Source organism: Pteropus medius, unplaced genomic scaffold, assembly GCF_902729225.1.
Source record: "Pteropus medius unplaced genomic scaffold, Ma_sr-lr_union100, whole genome shotgun sequence".
NCBI classification, from domain to species: Eukaryota; Metazoa; Chordata; class Mammalia; order Chiroptera; family Pteropodidae; genus Pteropus; species Pteropus medius.
The window spans coordinates 5,453,082-5,472,108 of NW_024354550.1; the positions used below are offsets into that span (position 1 = coordinate 5,453,082).

The 19,027-nt window shown below is 32.1% G+C and overlaps 1 protein-coding gene across 4 annotated transcripts in view; it reads left to right on the forward strand.

The window, feature by feature from the left end:
• ROBO2 (roundabout guidance receptor 2) overlaps nt 1-19,027 on the forward strand; it is a 547,754-nt gene that overhangs the window by 508,080 nt on the left and 20,647 nt on the right. For all 4 annotated transcript variants that reach the window (XM_039855108.1, XM_039855109.1, XM_039855110.1 and 1 more), the window contains exons 23-24: nt 8,586-8,846; nt 12,990-13,195. In XM_039855108.1, coding sequence (XP_039711042.1) covers nt 8,586-8,846; nt 12,990-13,195 — 467 coding nt within the window. The remainder of the gene's footprint in view (nt 1-8,585; nt 8,847-12,989; nt 13,196-19,027) is intronic.

The window sequence follows — 19,027 nt, forward strand, 5'->3', positions numbered from 1 at the left end:
AGGTCACTATTGCTTTTAAATGATGCTGAAAAATACAGAATAAAGGCATTTTTTCTTTCTCCAAGTTTTTCTTTATTTAGAAGTATTTAGATATTAAAACACTAAAATTAAACATTTAATGAAATATTAAAATTTAGTTTATTTGAATAATGTTTCATTTTCTCTTATTTCACATAAAGATTACATGTACATGCTTATACATTTTTGTCTCTATATCTTTTTCTTTTTATATAACTGCTGTCTTTGCAGTCTCCAGATTAATTTTCCTAAACTGGACTTTCTATGTTACATTTGTATCCTTAAAAAGACCTCATTTGCTTTTTCTCTCATTTATGTAATACATATACATACATACTATATATGCATTATACACATTATATTTTTTTCTTAATATCTTTCCCTTCAAAAGGTTTAATTTGCTTCTATGGGATTGTAGTTCCCATATATATGCATATCATTATAATTTTACTTTTAAAAAATAAGTTTACATTGTAAATAAAAATTAAGAGCACATCCCTTCTTTTCTGACTTAAAAATAAACTCTCTATATGATCATATGTAATATATATATTGGAATATAAATGTATCAATGTTACATGGATCCTGGCGGGGGGGAAGAAAAAAAATGTGTATTTTACAAAAAAGATTATTACAGGGCTTAGAAATCATCATTTTAAAGGCTGTAGTCAGAAAATGAGGAAATAGAACTTATAAACTAGGAAGAGAAATTAATGCTGTTAAACATTGATAAGATGAAGACTTGAACTCAGATCATATGGAAATTATCAATAATTTGGATTCTTTCTCTTTTCTTTTCTCACTGTCTACTTAAAAAATACATAGACTATAAGAAGACCTATTACCTATTGAAATAAAACTAACTTTTTTCCAAATAAATGCTAAGCTTCTCACTTGACTCTGTTGCTCAGCAATAGAACAGAAAATATTTATTTGATGAATGAAGCATTACATGTTGGTGCAGATTTTTATTCTGTAATACAAATTATTTTCAAAACATTAAAATATAAAATGTAAAATTATTTGTACCTATTTGGGGATTGTAAATTAGTTTAACATTCAGTCAAAATGTATTATATTAGAAATTATTTTTTTTCCTAAAATTTTTTAAATCCATTTGATATTTTAGATAGGTAAAGAAATACACTTTTTGACTATATATATTCAGAGCCTTTGTGTCATACATGAACTTTGGTTCTAACTTGCCTTTGAGTTACTTAAGTACCTAGTATTTTCTGGAAAAAAAGAAATTATTACGCTTAACAAAAATAGTAGGTAAGTCCCAATTTATCATTAAGCTAATAATAAAATTCAATTTCCTTATTATTTGGACTCAGTTTTCTAAAGATGAACACTTATAAGTTCTTATTTCAATTGTCTGTACTAAAAGCATGTATTTAAAGTCCATAAGACAAGAATAAATTAAAATAAGTGGATTTGGGATGGCTTCGTCCATTTCTTGTATAGTCTTTATACTTTTATGTTTTTTAATGTGAAAACCTTATAATATTGAAAAAATAAGATTTTTGAATACTTCCAAGAGTATTTATATGCTGCTGTTTGTGATGTTAACATTGACCATTTTGCAGAATAGGTAATTTGTAGAATTGTTTATCTGCCTTGCTTTGAAACAGGCAGGTTTAAGGTTTTCTTGAAATACAAACAACAAAAACTTTAGAAGACAGCTTTTTTGTATATATATATATATATATATATATATATATATTTTTATTTTTAACAAGAATTCTGCAGTTATACTTCTTATGGTGATATATTGTTTTTGTTGGTTTTAACATATCATAATAAAGAATTTATACAACACACTTTTTTTTTTCAAGTACATAAAAAGTGCTAAGCCCAAGGCTGGGAAGGAAAGCAACAGAGATGAAAGAAAGAAATAAAGCATTGATAAGAAAGTTCTGATCCCTAATCTGGAGAGCTCACAAGAGTGGGAGGTAGAGATCAGAAACCACAAACACACACACGCTCGCACACACACATTTTGTATGACAAGCCTGAGATGAGCTATGTGTATGCAATAATAATTTGCATACAAAAAAGAATAATCATATATGACAGGTAGGCCTAGGGCATTTCTACAGAAGTTGAATTTTGAGGTGAATTTTGAATCGTTTATTTATAAATAATAGTACTCAGAGTAGGATGGTTGTTGCATGCCAAGTTCTGAATAAAAAGCAAAAAGAACAAAGATAATGAGAGATAGTTCCTAACTTAAAGTAGCCAATGCATGAGAATACATTGTTAACCAACGAATTGAACAAAATGCTACTAGTATTGCCATTTACTGTGCAAGGAAAAAAAAAAAAAGAAATTCTGGCCAAAGACAACAACTAGAAATAAAATTAAAGAAATGAAAAAAACAATATCCCCATTAGTCTTCCTTTGTACTTTCCACCCTTTCTTTGAAACCCTGCCCTATTCTAATTAAATTACTTGTCTTTTATTTATTTATTTTTCATTAATCTTTAAGTTTACACTTCTATTGAAGTAATTATGCTGCATTCCAATTGCTTGTCTGTATCCTTCCATAGTTGGTAGCTGCTGTGTGAGGTTTGTTGAGTTTGAAACATGTGTAGGGTAACAGATAATCTGAGGTGTCTTGAGGCCAATTGTGAAGATTTGTATGTCATATAGAAATTCTTATTGTTGAGTATATATAAAGGATTGAGGACATAAGGTTGAGGCATAATGTAGGGTATATTGTAGCAGAATGGCCAACATCATGAAAATGATAAAGGAATAAAATAAGGCAATGGCAGTGGGATAGAGGCAAAAGGATAGATTTTTGGAAATAAACCTAACCGATAATAATCACAATCTTGAAAAGATTGTCTCTTGTTTTTTATTACTCTGTTTAATATTGTTTCTAAGAGTTGAGATATCTTTTTTTTTGTTGTTTAATGTAAGCTTTTTTATATATAATTAAATTTATTGGGGTGACATTGGTTAATCAAATCATATAGGGTTCAAGTGTACAATCCAATAATACGTAATTTGTATATTGCATTGTGTGTTCACCACCCAAAGTCCAATTTCCTTTGTCACCATATTTTTGATCCTCTTAACCCTTACCTACCGCCTCCTGCCCCATTTCCCTCTGGTAAACACCAAACTGTTTGTGTCTATGATTTTTTGTTTGTCTTCTTTGTTTGTTGCTTTCAGTTTTATATCCCACATATTTTTGGAATCATATGGATCTTAACTTTTTTCCCCAAGCCTTACTTGGGCCATTTTCTCCTTCTAATAATAAATATTAAAAGTTATCAAATTATTTTCCAAATACAAAAAGTATTTAATTGTTAATTCAATACTATAGCAACAATGTTTTTCTCATCAATATGCCTCTCTGTTTGACAAAAATGTGTCAAAATGTATTCATTTTTTGCTATAATTATAATGTATTTTTTAATATAATCATATGATGCTAAGAAAAATTTAGTAGTATTCAAAAGAGAATTGATGCTCTGCTTTGTTATAGCAATTTAGAGATTGGCAAGATTTTGTGGGTGTTGAACTTCATTGTATTTTTATTAGTAATTTGGCATTTGTATCTGGCCTTTAACATGTTAGTTCACATACAACATTGATTTGTTGTCATCCTTCTCATTATTTACCAGGCAAGACAGACACTATGATGTCTCGTACTTCACCGACAATAAGTCAAAGAACAAAAGCTTCTCTAGGAAAGGTTGACCAAAAGACTTTGGTTTGTCATTAGAAACATTTTCCCAGTCTATTTGTAATTACTGTTGAAAATCCATCACTCAAATAAGATATATATCTATAAAAGTGAAGAAAACTCTAAAAACAGATTTATACTTTTTATAATATTTACAGACATCTGTTACTTTCTTGGCCTTCTTTAGAAACTGCATGGAACCTAAGTATTTTTTGTTCTGGAATGGAATAAGACATGAATATTTTATAGGTGATAAACAGTTCTCCCCATCATACGATATGCTCCATGACCCCAATTTTTCACCTATTCTGCTATGTTCTTCTCCCAGTCTCTTATTCTCCTCTATTTTCCACCTCTTGCATAAACCAATGACATGAATTCATGGAATTTTCTCAGCTTTGAATGTGTTCCACAGGGGTACAGAGTTTGCTCACTCCTATTCTAGGTTCTTAGTAGAAAAGACTTGGAACAATTGATGAAAAACACCCATTCTAGGTAAAAGAAATAGCTATTGAAATATTTTTTAGTTATTTAATACATTAATCGCTGTACTTGTATGATAAAAATAATATTTATATAGTTAAGTTCTCCTTTGCCTGATGATATATGAATAATAATAAAAAAATGACACAACTAATTACAGGAGTTTTTCTATGTTACCTTTATACATGATGCATGTCACATTATTTCTTCCTTCTCTTACATTTTCTGTGTATTTTCGTTCCATATCTACATTTCCTTTAGATTATCAAAAGTAAGAATCATTTGCTACTTATAAAATAAGGAATTTTAGAAATTAATGGGCTACTTTCATTTGAATATATAAATATGTGTTTTCTTTATTCAAATGTATGATATCTCTGACAATAAGCCAATGTAAGCAAAGAAAGTACATGTACTAATTTATGGAATGAAAATATAGTGCTTTTTTGTAACAAGTGTTATGGAGTAAATTTAATTATAATTATAGATGAAATACAACAACGTGCACATGCCATACTGAAAATGGGCAGTTTTTTTTTTTAAATTAGGCTTCTTACACATATTTTTTGTTTGACTTAATAATATAGCATTTAAAGTAAAATAAGTAAGTTCATGAAAGCATTTTTAGCATTTTTATTAGTGCTTTTATTTTAAATTATAAATATGGTTATCATCTACTATTTTTAAGGTATTATGTCAGGTGTGCCCAAACAGAAATAGTTTGTCATGACTTTAATGTAGCTTAAATCCACTTGAGGAAAAGATACTATTAATATGTGAAAGGTTAAATACTAAAAGAAATTTGACACAGTTAAAGAAACCAACACTGGAAATTGCAGAAGACAATACATATTCAATTTTCAAGTAAATTTGCAAAAATATTGTCAATGCAAGTTTAGAAGGGTAATATATCAGTTCTAGTTAGCTTCATAAGGCAGATCTTTATAAAAAATATAGAATTTAGCATGTAGCTTGAATAATTTTTAAGATTATGATAGGTGAAATTAGAGGAGTACAGTTTATTTGAAATAAGTTGAATTCTTTAATGCATCAGGATGGAAAAGTACGAAGAAAGAAGTAAAAAGAAAACAAACTGATTTATTCTGGGCAAGAGATTCTTGTTGAGAAACTGAAAAAAAAACCTAAAAAGGTAGACTGAGGCTTAGACTTTTAATAGACAGAATAGAGTGAAGGTCAGTGAATATTTTATTCAAACAATTCTGTTTCATGGCCTAATTGTTAATGGTATGCAGCATTGGTTAGAGGATGGGAAAAACTAAGAGCAATAAATCCAAATGGGAATGTGTGTTACAAACTTTTTATACAATCAAACCTTTTCTTTAAATGAAATTTAACTATGAGCTCCAAGATATAAAAAAGGAAAAATGACATTGTTTGAGAGCAATATGTTTTTTTCAGTCATGTTGGTACTTGTGTAGTCAATGTAAATATAAGTTTAATCAATGGTATTTTATACTATATAAACATTTTTATTTTTAACAGGTTAAACTATGCTTGTTTATACTAAAATATAAAAGATATTTCTAAAGAGATATTCCTAGCAGACTATACATGGTTTCTGACACAGGTCTTTAGTGTGCAACTCATTGAGGTAAAAGATTATTCAGGTAGAAATAAAAAAAAGAAAATTGAACAGCCAAAGATGATATCATTCTCTGTACAAAACCTTTCAATGATTATCCATCACCCACAGGCAAAATTCCAAACTCCTTCTCTGGGCTGATGAAGCCCTGTGTGATCTGGCACAGCCTCACCTCCCTCACCTTATCTATGGCCAACCTTCTTTATTTACCAGCTCTTCCTAGTCACATAACTGTTTGAGTTCCTTGAATATTTTATCTTTTCTCTTTCTCTGGGCCATCACACACATTACTTAGAATATCCCCTTTTCTGGTGGTCAGCATAGCCTTGCTCAACTCTAAAACTAGTTTCAGCGTCCCTGCTTTCTAATCCTAAAGTACTAGATATTGCTGATTATCTGCTTATTATCAATCTGCCCCCATTGGATTGCATACTCGGTAAATAAATCTTATTACCTGACACATGATTGTTGAATAAAAGGATGATAAATTCAGTGGTTTTTTTTTTTATAGACTTTATTTTTTAGATCAGTTTTACGTTAAAAGCAAAATTAGGCAAAAAAGCAGAGATTTTCCATATACTCCTTGACCCCACCCATGCACAGCCTCTGCTGCTACCAATATCTCCCACCAAAGTATTATGTTTGTTAAATTGATTAACCTAACTCGACACATCATTATCACTGCAAATCCATGGTTTACATTAGGATTCATTTGTGTCGTTGTACATTCTGTGGGTCTGGACAAATGTACAATGACATGTATCCACCATTATAGTATCATACAGAGTACTTTTGCTGTCCTAAAAATTCTCTGTGCTGTGCCTATTTATCTCTCTCTCCTTAATCTCTCTCCTTAACCTCTGCCAACCGCTGAACTTTTTATTGTCTCCATAGTTTTGCCATTTCCTGACCGTCATATAATTAGAATAATATAGTAGGTAGCCTTTTCAGATTGACTTCTTTCACTTAATTATATGTATTTAATTTTCCTCCATGTCTTTTCATGGTTGATAGCTCATTTCTTTTTAGCAGTGAATAATATTTCATTATCTGGGTGAGTCACAATTTTATTTCTCCATTCACCTACTGAAAGACATTTTTGTTTGCTTCTAAGTTTTGGCAATTATGAATAAAGCTGCCCCCCAAAAAAACGGTGCAGTTTTTTTTTTTGTTTTTTGTTTTTTTATCAATTCAATTTTAAACAGGATAAGTGTAGCTCAAGTAAAACTACTCAAGAATCATCTGGACATTTGCAAGTTAGCATTTGTAAGAGATATCAAGACTAGATATATACATTTATAATATTCATCCTATTTTCAGTTTCTTTAATGAAAATCTTTCATGTGTTAGATATTGTACTGGTTGGTAGAAATGCAAAGTTGAGAATTAAAGAGTGCTTGAGTTTAAGGATCTCACAGAATAGTGAGGAAAAAGAGACATGAAACAAACCATTCCAGTATAATATGGAGAATGCTATAGTATAAGTATAATGGAATTATAATCAATTCCATATGGTGGGGGCAGAGAAGGCTTCACAGAACTAACATTTGAATTAAACCTTGAAGGAAGAGCTGGGGATCACAGGCAGATGATTTGAGAATAGTCATATACAGATTTATACTTTAGAAAAATATATGGAGTAGGCTGGTGTTTGGGAAATAGTGGGAAACTGAGCTATAAAATAGGTTCTGCTAATGAGTTTGAACTTTTTCTTGTTAGTGATAATCACTGAATAATTTAAAGCATAGTGTGACATGAATGAAGATTTCAGAAACACCATCCTATTGCTTGTGTGAAAGATAGGACCAAAGAGATGAAAAAGACATGCCAAGAGACTAGGAAAGCCAATGGGTAGTTCACATCCAAAGGAGACTGACCTGTGTGTGATCTTGGAAGTAGAGAAGTGTAGGAGAAAGTTTTGAGAAGTATTTAAGAGGTTGAATTTCTAGGGTAATTGCATACAATAATACTGCTTATCTTATCCTTAATTCTCTTTTTAAATACATAGGAAACTTTTTTGATTCATGAAAATAATAGTACTACAGAGAAAGTGTAAATACAATTTTTTATGTCACAATTAAAACTTTTTGAATTAATACCCTATAGTCTTTAGCCAGAGTCCCTAAAATCATGCTGTTTTTAAAAACTGTTATTTTTCTTTTTAATATATATTTCACATGGTTAGGTTTTGTACTTCTGTTTTATAGATTTTAAATGTCAAAATACAGGGAGACATGAGTTTCTACTGAGAAAAATGAAAGAATTAAGAGATCAAAGGGGTATTGAATAATTTTGTAGCACAAAGTTTTAATGATTGACATGTCATCATTAATAAAAAGTTGGCATAAATGTAGAATGAGTAAATAAAATTTCCAATTTTTTCTCAGATAATTAATGTTGCCATATTCTGTTGGTACGCAAGGATGAACAAAGAAAAGTAGTTAAATCTACAAGCATTAAATTATTAATTATCTTTAATTAGTAATCTGGCTTGTCTGTGTGAGTAACTTTGTTAAGTTATTGCCTTTTGTAACTGTGGGGTAACAATTAGGTAATAAGATCCTTTAAGAACAAACTGAGATAACAGATGTAATTATGATTAGAAAATAACAGCCAGGTGATTTTCTATGGTAGCACCAACAATTTGAAATCAAGAGGAAGTAAACTGAGAGAACATTTCATATACTATTGTTACTATTGTGGTTGTTATTTATTGCCAGCATAACTGTGCTTGAATGTGTGTATGTATCAATGCACTTATTTTTTCTCATTTAATTTCAGCTATGACAGTGATAGCTGGTGCCCGCCGTTACCAGTACAAACATACTTACACCAGGGTATGGAAGATGAACTGGAAGAAGATGATGATCGTGTCCCAACACCTCCTGTCCGAGGAGTGGCTTCTTCTCCTGCCATTTCCTTTGGACAGCAGTCCACTGCAACTCTTACTCCATCTCCACGGGAAGAGATGCAACCCATGCTGCAGGCTCACCTGGATGAGTTGACAAGGGCCTATCAGTTTGATATAGCAAAGCAAACATGGTAAATATTCTTATTAGATTCAGGGACCAAGGCTTTCAAAACATGAATAGAAAAAATGTTCTTTCATGTTAAACTCACAAGAGATTCTCACGGAACTACACAGCTGGGGTTAGAAATGCTTTTGTATAACTCTTTAGTCATCTAGATAAGGAAATTGACTAAACAAATGTTAAATAATTTGACCAAAGTCACATAACTAGTTAGAGTGAACTAAAGCCAGAATTTAGATCTGCTGAATTTCAGGCTCAAGTGCTTTTGACTACATCAGAATCTTTTCTAATTTCTAGTTTAACTTCAATTAGCTTGTCCTTGAACTCACTTCCAGTGGCCTAACAAAATACTCTTTTTAGATTCTTTAAAGTTTCTATAATTAATTCTGCATGTGGTTGTGAATATGTAAATGCAAACTTCTGCAAATCACATGGGGTTAGTGCCAGTTTTTAAAAGACCTTCTTTGGGATGAATTAAATGAGAGAAAAAATAGTACAATATAAATAACAGTAAATGTATTTTAAAAATCCTAGAACAAATTACAAATCTCAAGTTCCTTTTTTTCTAATCAATTTATAAACTTTTATAAGGTATAGATAGAAATCTACTTAGAAATCTTGTAAAAATATGACAAGAATATAAATAGGACCAGTTCTCACAATTTTGTACATTTTTTTTTAATTTGTTTTCTCTTTTCTTAAATAGTAATATATAAATCTGACTCTTGAAAATAAAATCTTAATGGCACACCTTTGATTACTGTCTGCCGATTTGCACCCTGTGCTTGGTTAGAGTAATTTTTTATGAAATAGTATTTGCTTCTTTTTGATAGTTTTGGCTACTGGGATAAGTTGATAATGAGATTATCCATCATGTTAATGAACAATTTATATTAAAAATACAGCTAAATACACAAAGAGATACTAAAACCAGAAATAACACTTAAAAGTTATTACAAACATGAGTTCTTTTCTTAGTACTAGAGGTTCTTGAACATTTTTCTCAATTATCAGATTGTTTTTAAAAAGTCAGAGACAATCTACTATTAAACAGTATTATTTTGTATCAGGCTGCTTTATGTAACACTATTCTTTAAGTTGAAGCCAGCTGCTTTCAGAGCCAGAGATTTCCTTCAAATTAACTAATAAAGCTGTGAGGTTTAGTCATATAAAGCACAGAGTCTAGCTCAGATTTCTCTAATCTGCCTGCGTTTTGGAATCATGTGGGTGGGCAGCCTTAAAATTTGTTGATAGTAGGCTCTACCCCCAAATATTCTGATGGCTTGGTCTGGTATTTGACTAGGGGCAGCCAAGATTGGGACCACTGCCACCACCACTACTTACTAGTTGTATGACAATGAACAACTTGCTTAGGGGACAACAGCTCTGCTTTAGTCCCCTATTTGTAAAATGATGATGATAATGTAATTAGTGTGCTCTTTTATGGTGAGAGAGAAGTCTTAAACAGCACCCTCAGGTTTAAGAATTCACTTAGAAAGAGCCACATAACTCACAGAGAGCTGTTACACTCAAAGTTATGGTTTATTATAGTGAAAAGATACAGATTAAAATTAGCCAAGAGAAAAGCTACATGGGACAGAGTTTAATAAAATTTCAAAGGCAGAACTTCCAGTTGTCTTCTCTCAGGGTAGTCATGGAAAGCATTACTTTCCCAACAATGATGTGTGACAATATGCGAGGAGTACTGTCAACCAGGGAAGCTCATGAGCCTTGAGGTTCAGAGTGTTTATTGGGGCTCTGTCACATAGACGTGGTTGACTACCTGCATGGCTGACCTCGGTCTCCAGCCCCTCCAGAAAGCGAGCTGATATCCTGTGACTCAAAATCCCTACCGTAAGTCACATTGTTAGACTTTCTGGAATCTAGGGCCTCCAAGTTAATAAAGAAACTTTTATCAGACCGCACATTTTAGAGTTTAGAGATTACCTTCCAGGAGCACAAAGCAAAGGTCTAAATTATCTTTAGGTAAGGTCAAGTTTATTAATACACATCACTTAGTAAAGTATCTAGCTATATTATAGCTGTGATTATTCTGATGGACTTGGATTTTCACCTGAATTGTTCACTGCTATCTTTCCACTCTTAGAAGAGTGCCCACTGAGGGAGTGCTCCATAGATGCTTGCTAAATGAGTGAACAAACTAGTTCATCTCCACCTGCTCCAAGTACCCAAGCACACCTTGCTTCTTTTTTTCAGTATGTTTGTCTTCAGATCAACAGTCCTTCTGAATGTCATTGTAGACTCCCTGCATAGGAATTATGAGACACCATGTGATCACACAAGACTTTGCTCTTTTGGAATGGAAGGACCACTCCATCTGGGCTGCACTCAACATCACAGGAGAATTGTTTAAAAAATAATTCCCTAGCTTCAACTCCAGGGATTCTGTTCATATTGACCCATGAATGTCCTGTCACTAGGAGAAATTCATAAATGTAATGTACTCTCTTTCTTTATTTCAGTTTAGCAACTAATTCTGCTGAACTCAAGGAGTACATATTTCACCCCTTGATGCATCTTTGTTCCATCAAGAGGTGTCAGCAGTGATTTAAGACTAGAGTGTAGATCTGCTTGATCCTTCCCAGGACCAAAGTGCTCACTGTTAGAGAAGAATGAGTCATGCATATACATTATTACTTTACATTCTCTTGAATATAACTTGACTCACTCCATCCCTTGCTCACAAATAGAACTTGAGGAAACAGAGCAAGATGTGGCAATCAACAGTCAAGACTTTTTGTAATTGTAGTTAGGAAACTTTCTGGCTTTTCAAAATAGGAGCTGTGATGAATGCTAGATAATAACTTGGGACCTCAAATTCCTGATCTGTTATACTAAGATGTGGGCCTGATGCTATTGAGGTAGCTTCTGGTCTTTTAAATACTTTGTATCAAGGCAAAAAAAGACAAGATGTCAAAACTCGTGGTATATTCACTCTTTAATGACAATAACAAATAACAATGACTTGTTTTCCTTCAGCATTCTAGTTTAGAAAAAAAACTCTTAAGTAGTCACAAAGTGAACCAACTGGATGGACCCCAGTGTCCAATTCTACATTTTACTAGCCACGTGATTTGAAACAAGTCACTTAAATTGAACTTCGCTTTAATAAATTCTAAAAGACGGGATAATACAAGTTCCATCTACCTCACAAAGTTGAGATTAAAATTATTCATTCATTGCAAAAGTTTTATTTAGCATACCTAATGTTTTAAATGCAGAGTGCTGAGATGAATCTTTCTATTTTTCAAGTGTTTAAGACTTTGGTGGGTGAGACAGGAGCACAAATAAATAGCTAGAACACAAAGCCGTCATACCTGCCCAGAACTGGGTTAAAGTGGAAACAACTACCAGCCTGATTCATGGGGGATCATGCAGGAAGAAAACCTTGTAGGCAGTGGTCCACAACTTTTTTAGCACTAGGGACCAGTGCTCAAATGAGAATCTAATGCCTGATGATCTGAGGTGGAGCTGAGATGGTGACACTAGCACTGGGGAGTGGCTGCAAATACAGATGAAGCTTCGCTTCTTCACCTGCTGCTCATCTCCTATTATGTGGCCCGGTCCCTAACAGGCCAGAGACCTGTACTGGCCCGTGGTCCAGGGTGTTCGGAACTCCTATTGTAGGGCAAGGAATGTGCTCATGGTTGTGGGCAGGGAGGACTGGTATTGGGCCTTCATGAGCCATCTTTTCTTCATAAGGGCCAGCAGGGCACATGGATTACATGGGCTGAGTAGAACTTCAACACTAAATGGGTAACATTTTTTTTTTCTTTTTGGACAAAAAACAGTCAGCTTTAAACAGTTATTTGTGACAAATATTCCAATTCGCCTTTGGAAGATTTATTTATACAAAAGAAAAAAAATGCTGAGTCTGTGGAGTTCTTTTTCTGTGTATTGCCCCATAAATACTAATAGAAGAGTGTGATAGTCTATACTGTTGTTGCTGTTTTGGTAAGTCATGTATACATAGCCCATTGCCTCTGCTGAAATATGAGAAAGAACTGTGAGCTCCAAAATAAGTTAATGGAAAACAAGAAGACAAAATTAGTTACCATAACATGCAGTTTAAATCTAATTATAATTTTGTGGAATGTTAACAGATTCATTTTTTTCTCCATTTAAATTCTAGGCACATTCAAAGCAATAATCAACCTCCACAGCCCCCAGTTCCACCATTAGGTTACATGTCCGGAGCCTTGATTTCTGATTTGGAAACAGATGTTCCAGATGTCGATGCCGATGATGAGGAGGAAGCTTTAGAAATCCCTAGGCCCCTGAGAGCACTAGAGCAGACGCCCGGATCCAGTACGGACAATCTAGACAACTCTGTGACAGGTAACAGAACTGATTTAAAGGAATAACTGACCTATTTGTAACTTAAATGCATCAAAAATCAAATACTTTCTTATGTAAGAGCTATTCCACTCCATCTATTTCTGTAACATTTTAAATAGGTTAATATTAAACACAAAATTCAAAAAGGATTTGGAAATACTTTTGCTTTACTGCAAAAATGATAAGAAAATTCATGAATTTTAAAAAGCTTTAGAGACATGAAAGAAAACTCAATTATATACAGGGCTTTCATGAAAAGTTCACTCTACTGGGAAACCAACTCTATTATATAAAAAACCTTGACTTTTAGAAATGATATGTTTTATATAACAGGAGCAACATATAAAGTGAATGCAGTCTTAATATACTTCTTGATATTTCACTCTGTACAATCATTCATTGATGAAAATAAGCAAGTCTTCAGAATAAGTTTCTCTAAAGTTGCAAAAGATATTATTTTTAGTGTGTAGAAAATGTATAGTGACATAAACTACACATTTGTGCATTTTATATTGTTGGGTCCTAGAATTGCTTCTCTCCCAAGAAATATAGTTATTTTTGCTATTTATTCCTTTGGCTTCTTCTTGCCTTGTTCACTAAGAGAGGTTGCAATAAATACTCTCCTAAGATGATCCCAGGACTTCAACCTACTTCTAAGGATTTAAATTTACCAAATTTTGTAGGGAAAACTTAAATCCTAATGTAGCACAATGAATACAAAGAAAACTAAAATTTTAGTCTTTCTATTCAAGTAGGTATCCATTCTTTCACACACACACACACACACATACACAATGTTTTGTACACGACTATAAAGACATAACCACTAAAAATATGTGTCTTGCCTTTGCATGTCATTGGGTCTTCTCAGAAAACTACCCATTTCTATATTTACCTTGATTATATCCTTCATCCTAGGAGGCATTTTACCACAGTCCCATTTCATTCATTTTTACACAAATAGCTTCTCAACTTGCACAGATTTTACACTGTGTGTTAGAATTCAACAAACACTGATGGAAACTGCTTTATGACAGTTATAGAGAAGCATAAGTACCTATATTTTCCCTCTGCATCTCTTCTTGAGTTATACACAATGTGTGATGCATGAGCCCGCTTTTTAGTTTTTATTCTTACCTGGGGGATGTCTGCTTGCAAGGTTAGTTAAGATTTAAGAACTGCAGATATACTGCTGTGATTTGAAATCCATATCCAACTAAATGTGGCAGAGCAAAAGTTTAAATCTTTGAATACAGAGAGATAACTTATTAGTGCACTATTATGTTGAGTCCCTTTGCCTGAATTTCTAACATGATCTTCTTCATGGTAAAACTGCATATTTTTGCATCTTTTAATAATGATATTTAACTCTTTTTCATTAGGAATGCAGTAGAGAATTGCAACAATAATACAAAAAAAAGAGTTAGTTGTAGCCTATGTAGTTATTTTATTAAATACTATAATGTCAAAGATGATAAAGATATCTTTAAATCAGGAGAATGCCATTTTCACTTTTACATGCTCACCTGTTAATAACATGTTAAGCTAGCTAATATGACTGAATTTAAAAACAATTTGCATTTCTCCTTGTAGCTTGTATACTGTTCATTCTAAATTAAGCTTTTATTACTAAGAAAACAGTCTATTTTCCTACTTGAATTTGCTGCTTAATTACTGCCATATGTAAAAACTTCAGGGTGTTTAGGTATGTATTCCATGATGAATTTGTTCTGTGAATATAATACATCTCTTCAGTAAAAGAAGTTACACTCTACCCAAAAGTAGCGAAATAAGAAATTCTTTTCTTTGCTTTCCTTTTTTTTTTCTTGCTCCACAATAACTTTGTGGGAAAAGTATAATCAAAAATTTAATGCTTTCTACGGTACAAGTGTAATATAAGTTAAAAATAGAAGTAAATATATTTTCTCAAAGAAAAAAACTGTGTAGAGTGTGCGTGTGTATAGATGTGTGTGTAAGAGTATAGATAGGATTTGTGATTATATGTAAATGTGTGTGTGAGTGTATGTAGGTGTATTTGAGTGTAGATAGGGTTGTGAGTATAGTAGAGAGTGTGTGCATGTGTGTGCACACACATGCATGTATGTGCACATGGGGATGTCCCTGCGGTGAATGTGTGTAAGGACCAAATGTTATAGAATTCAACACACTAGTGAATACTGTTCTAATGTGTTTATGTTTTCTCCAAACACTTAAGGCTAGTTTAATGATGTTAAATGAGGTAGGGAATAAAACAGATATTATTTCCATTGTTTTTTTTTTTTTAATGCTTTTAAGATGTTAAGGGCCCACAGAGAGGATTCCGATCTTATAATAAATTACTCTGAGTTTTAAATTTGGGCGTAGTGTGAGTAAATTGGTAATTACTTTAACCTGAATTCTTTGATAGAGAAATTCATTTTCATTAAACTAATGAGCATTTTTATTAAATAGAACTAACATTGATGTTCTATTTTCTGAAACTCTAAAGCCAACCAGAATGATATTCCAATTATAACATAGAGATGGACTAATAAAGCCTGTATATAAAATTATTCAGGATATTCCATAAATATACAACAGCTGCCACATTAAAGAATATCAGCAGTTAACAAGGTATAGAGTCCATATTTGTAAAGAAATACGTATATTAATTCTAAATATTTTCCACGACAGCTAAGTACTTTCTGAAGGATTTAAATTTTTGCATAATGATTTCTGAATGAAAAAAGCCAAAAAGAGGAAAATATCAGTTGTTCCATAAATCTCATGAACTCAGTGTCTTAGTCTGGTCGGGCTGCTATAACAGAACACCATAGACTGAGTGGCTTAAACAACAAACATTTATTTCTCACAGTTCTGCAGACTAGGAATTCCAAGGTTAAGGTGCTAGCAGATTGGGCTCCCAGTGAAAACTCTTTCCTGGTTTGCTATCTTCTCTCTGTGTCCTCATATGGCAGTTTAGAGAGAGAGAACAAGCTGTCTGGTCTCTTTTGATAAGGTCACTAGTCTCATCATGGTGCCCTCACACTCGTGACTTCATCAAAAAATTACCTCCAGAGGCCCCTCGCCAAATATCATAACGCATTATGGTATTTGTACAAATGCAACATATAATGTTATCCCTGAAAACATAACACTGGGAGTTAGAGACTGAATATAAGAATTTTAAGGGAACACCATAAAATTCAGTAATGGAAAATGTATTTGCAGAGCTGTTTTATTATTTATTTATTTCCACAACAAACATTTATTGAATGCCTAATTCTTTCAACCATTTGGCTAGGAATTTAGATTTAATAATGAGAATAATAATTTAAACATATATAAACCTTAGTAAGTAGAAGGCACTGTTTTGTTGTTGTGGTTTAGTGAGCTAAGAATATTTCTTACATTTTTAAAGGGTTGTAAGAAAACAAGAAACAAACAAACGAAAAAGAATATATGACAGAGAAGGCAAGGCTTAAAATACATAGTATCTGGTATTTTATCAAAAATATTTGCTGATCCCTGTTCCAAAGTTTTAACATATATTAACTCATTTAATCATCACAACTCTATATTTTTTTTCTTTTTGTAGACAAGAAATTGAATAACAGAGGAGTTTAAAACCTTTTTCAAGGTTACATACCTGATAACTGGCAGGAGAATGTTCAAAATCAATCGCTCTTACTCTAAAGATAAATTATCATAATCCCTGTTCTGGAAATGCCCAGTTTTTTCTAATCCCTGGATGTAGCATATTTAAGAAGAAAATGACTTCCTGGTCTATTTTTTAACATGTGGAGACCTCTCTCTCTCTTTCTTTCCATACATGAACTAGCAAGTATGTATTTATACTAATGAAACAGATAATTTTATCCCTGAAAACATTAGTTCTTACCTACTATACACTTAATCAAGATCAAAAATATTAATTTTAGATGTAACTTTTTATTATTTACTTTTCTCATATTTAGTTCTATATTGAATTATAGTGATTCACTTTTTGTAGGAAATCTCATTTTTATATTTTTTATTTTAATTTCTTCACTTTTTGTAGGAAATCTCATTTTTATATTTTTTATTTTAATTTATGTTGATGATTAAACCTGTTTGGTTGTGGTAAAACGTAAAAATGTTTTGATCACAGCATATCATACTGTTTTTGGCTAGGAAGAAAACATACAGGATTGTTTTAATCTTCAGGAATATGCTTATAATATTTCTTCCAAAATCCCAAACCCACATTTTTGGGTTACAGGGTGGAGAAGCCTTCAATAATACTTCTTTCTATAACTTCCATGGTGGGAAACCGATGTAAGTGTTTTCTGAATTTAATGACTCCACCACAGGAAAAAAGAAACAAAAAGCAATAGGAGAGAAGGCAGGAGGAAAATGTCCTAAAGCATGGAGTCAAGATTTGAACTGCCTCAGTGATATCAAAAAGTAAGACTGAGTCCAAGTGAAAATGAAAAGTTTTTTTTGACTCCTGGATCCCACATAAATGTCACGGCTGAAAGGAAATTGTGATTCTATATTTTCTGTATTTTATGTCTCCGGAGGCTTTTCTTGGAACTCCCAAACTGGATCATTCTGAAAACAATAAAACCTGGCAGCCTCACCGTCATACTCGACCACACAGCTTTTAAAAAACTAGCCACTGAAAAGTGTGACCTGATATGTATCTTTTGTTGCAAAAACTTATGGAAAAATTTTAACATTAGGGAAATTTCAGAGATATGCTAAAAATAATTGTCATTTTCTTAGACTTCTTCAAAAGTTTTGATGTATCATAAAAGAAATTAAATAAATATAAATTTCCAAATGTGACATATAAAAGGGAAATATCATATATTCAGTTTTTATCTGAGTGGAACAAGTTAACAGGTATCAAATGTCCCAAGGAAGATGCTTTTTAATTGCTTATTTTACTTTCCATATATATTACACATGTCTTTCTCTCTGAGGAACAGAGGTGAAATTGTTGCATATTCAATATGTTTAAATGAAAGAAGGACTTCTAAGGATTAGACATGGTTCTCTACATCTAGGCAGAGGTCAATATGTGGATTGATTTGTTCATAGACACTTATGACTGAAAATTTCATTTAACTGTTAGACAGATTGCGCTTAATAGGAAGAGTTTCTGGATTAAATGTTGGCTGAAAAAAATGGGGGCAGCCAGTTTTCGTATCTCATAAAAATGATAATGCAACAATTAGCAGGTTCATATTATAAAGCACAGACTTTACTCTAGCTTAATGGATCTAAGGATAAGCATTTATCAGCAAGGAAGGATTTAGCATAAAACAATATGTAAATGAATTAGTGACTGATCATAAATTAATTTTAGTGCTGAAGATGTAATAGTGACACAGCAAGATGCCACTTTATCATGATATTTTACTGCTTAGTAACATTTGAGCAACAACTTAATGTCCTATATGCTTAATAGCTTGAATAAATTTGAGAATTTTTTTGCCTTTCAGTGGTTTTAAACCTGAGAAATTTGTAAAGATTGAAAATGTAAAGAGAAATAAATTTGGCTATGTGACATAAATTTATTTTTCATTAAATGTTTAAATATGTATTGATTACGTTTGGGGCTATAATATGTCAATTTGGTATGGATTGCTTATAATTTGTAAATAATCTCTATCTGAGCTGTTTGACCTAGTTTTCATTTTAATTTTTATATTTATATTTACAATTATAAAAGAAAAGCAATTATCACAAAAAATACTTTCTAATTCATGAATCAATGTTCTTTTTTCTTCCAATTGTCTTCTTTGTGTGTATGTGCTAGTTTATAGAACTCTTCAGATAATTAACATTTAAATATAAAAAAGAAAA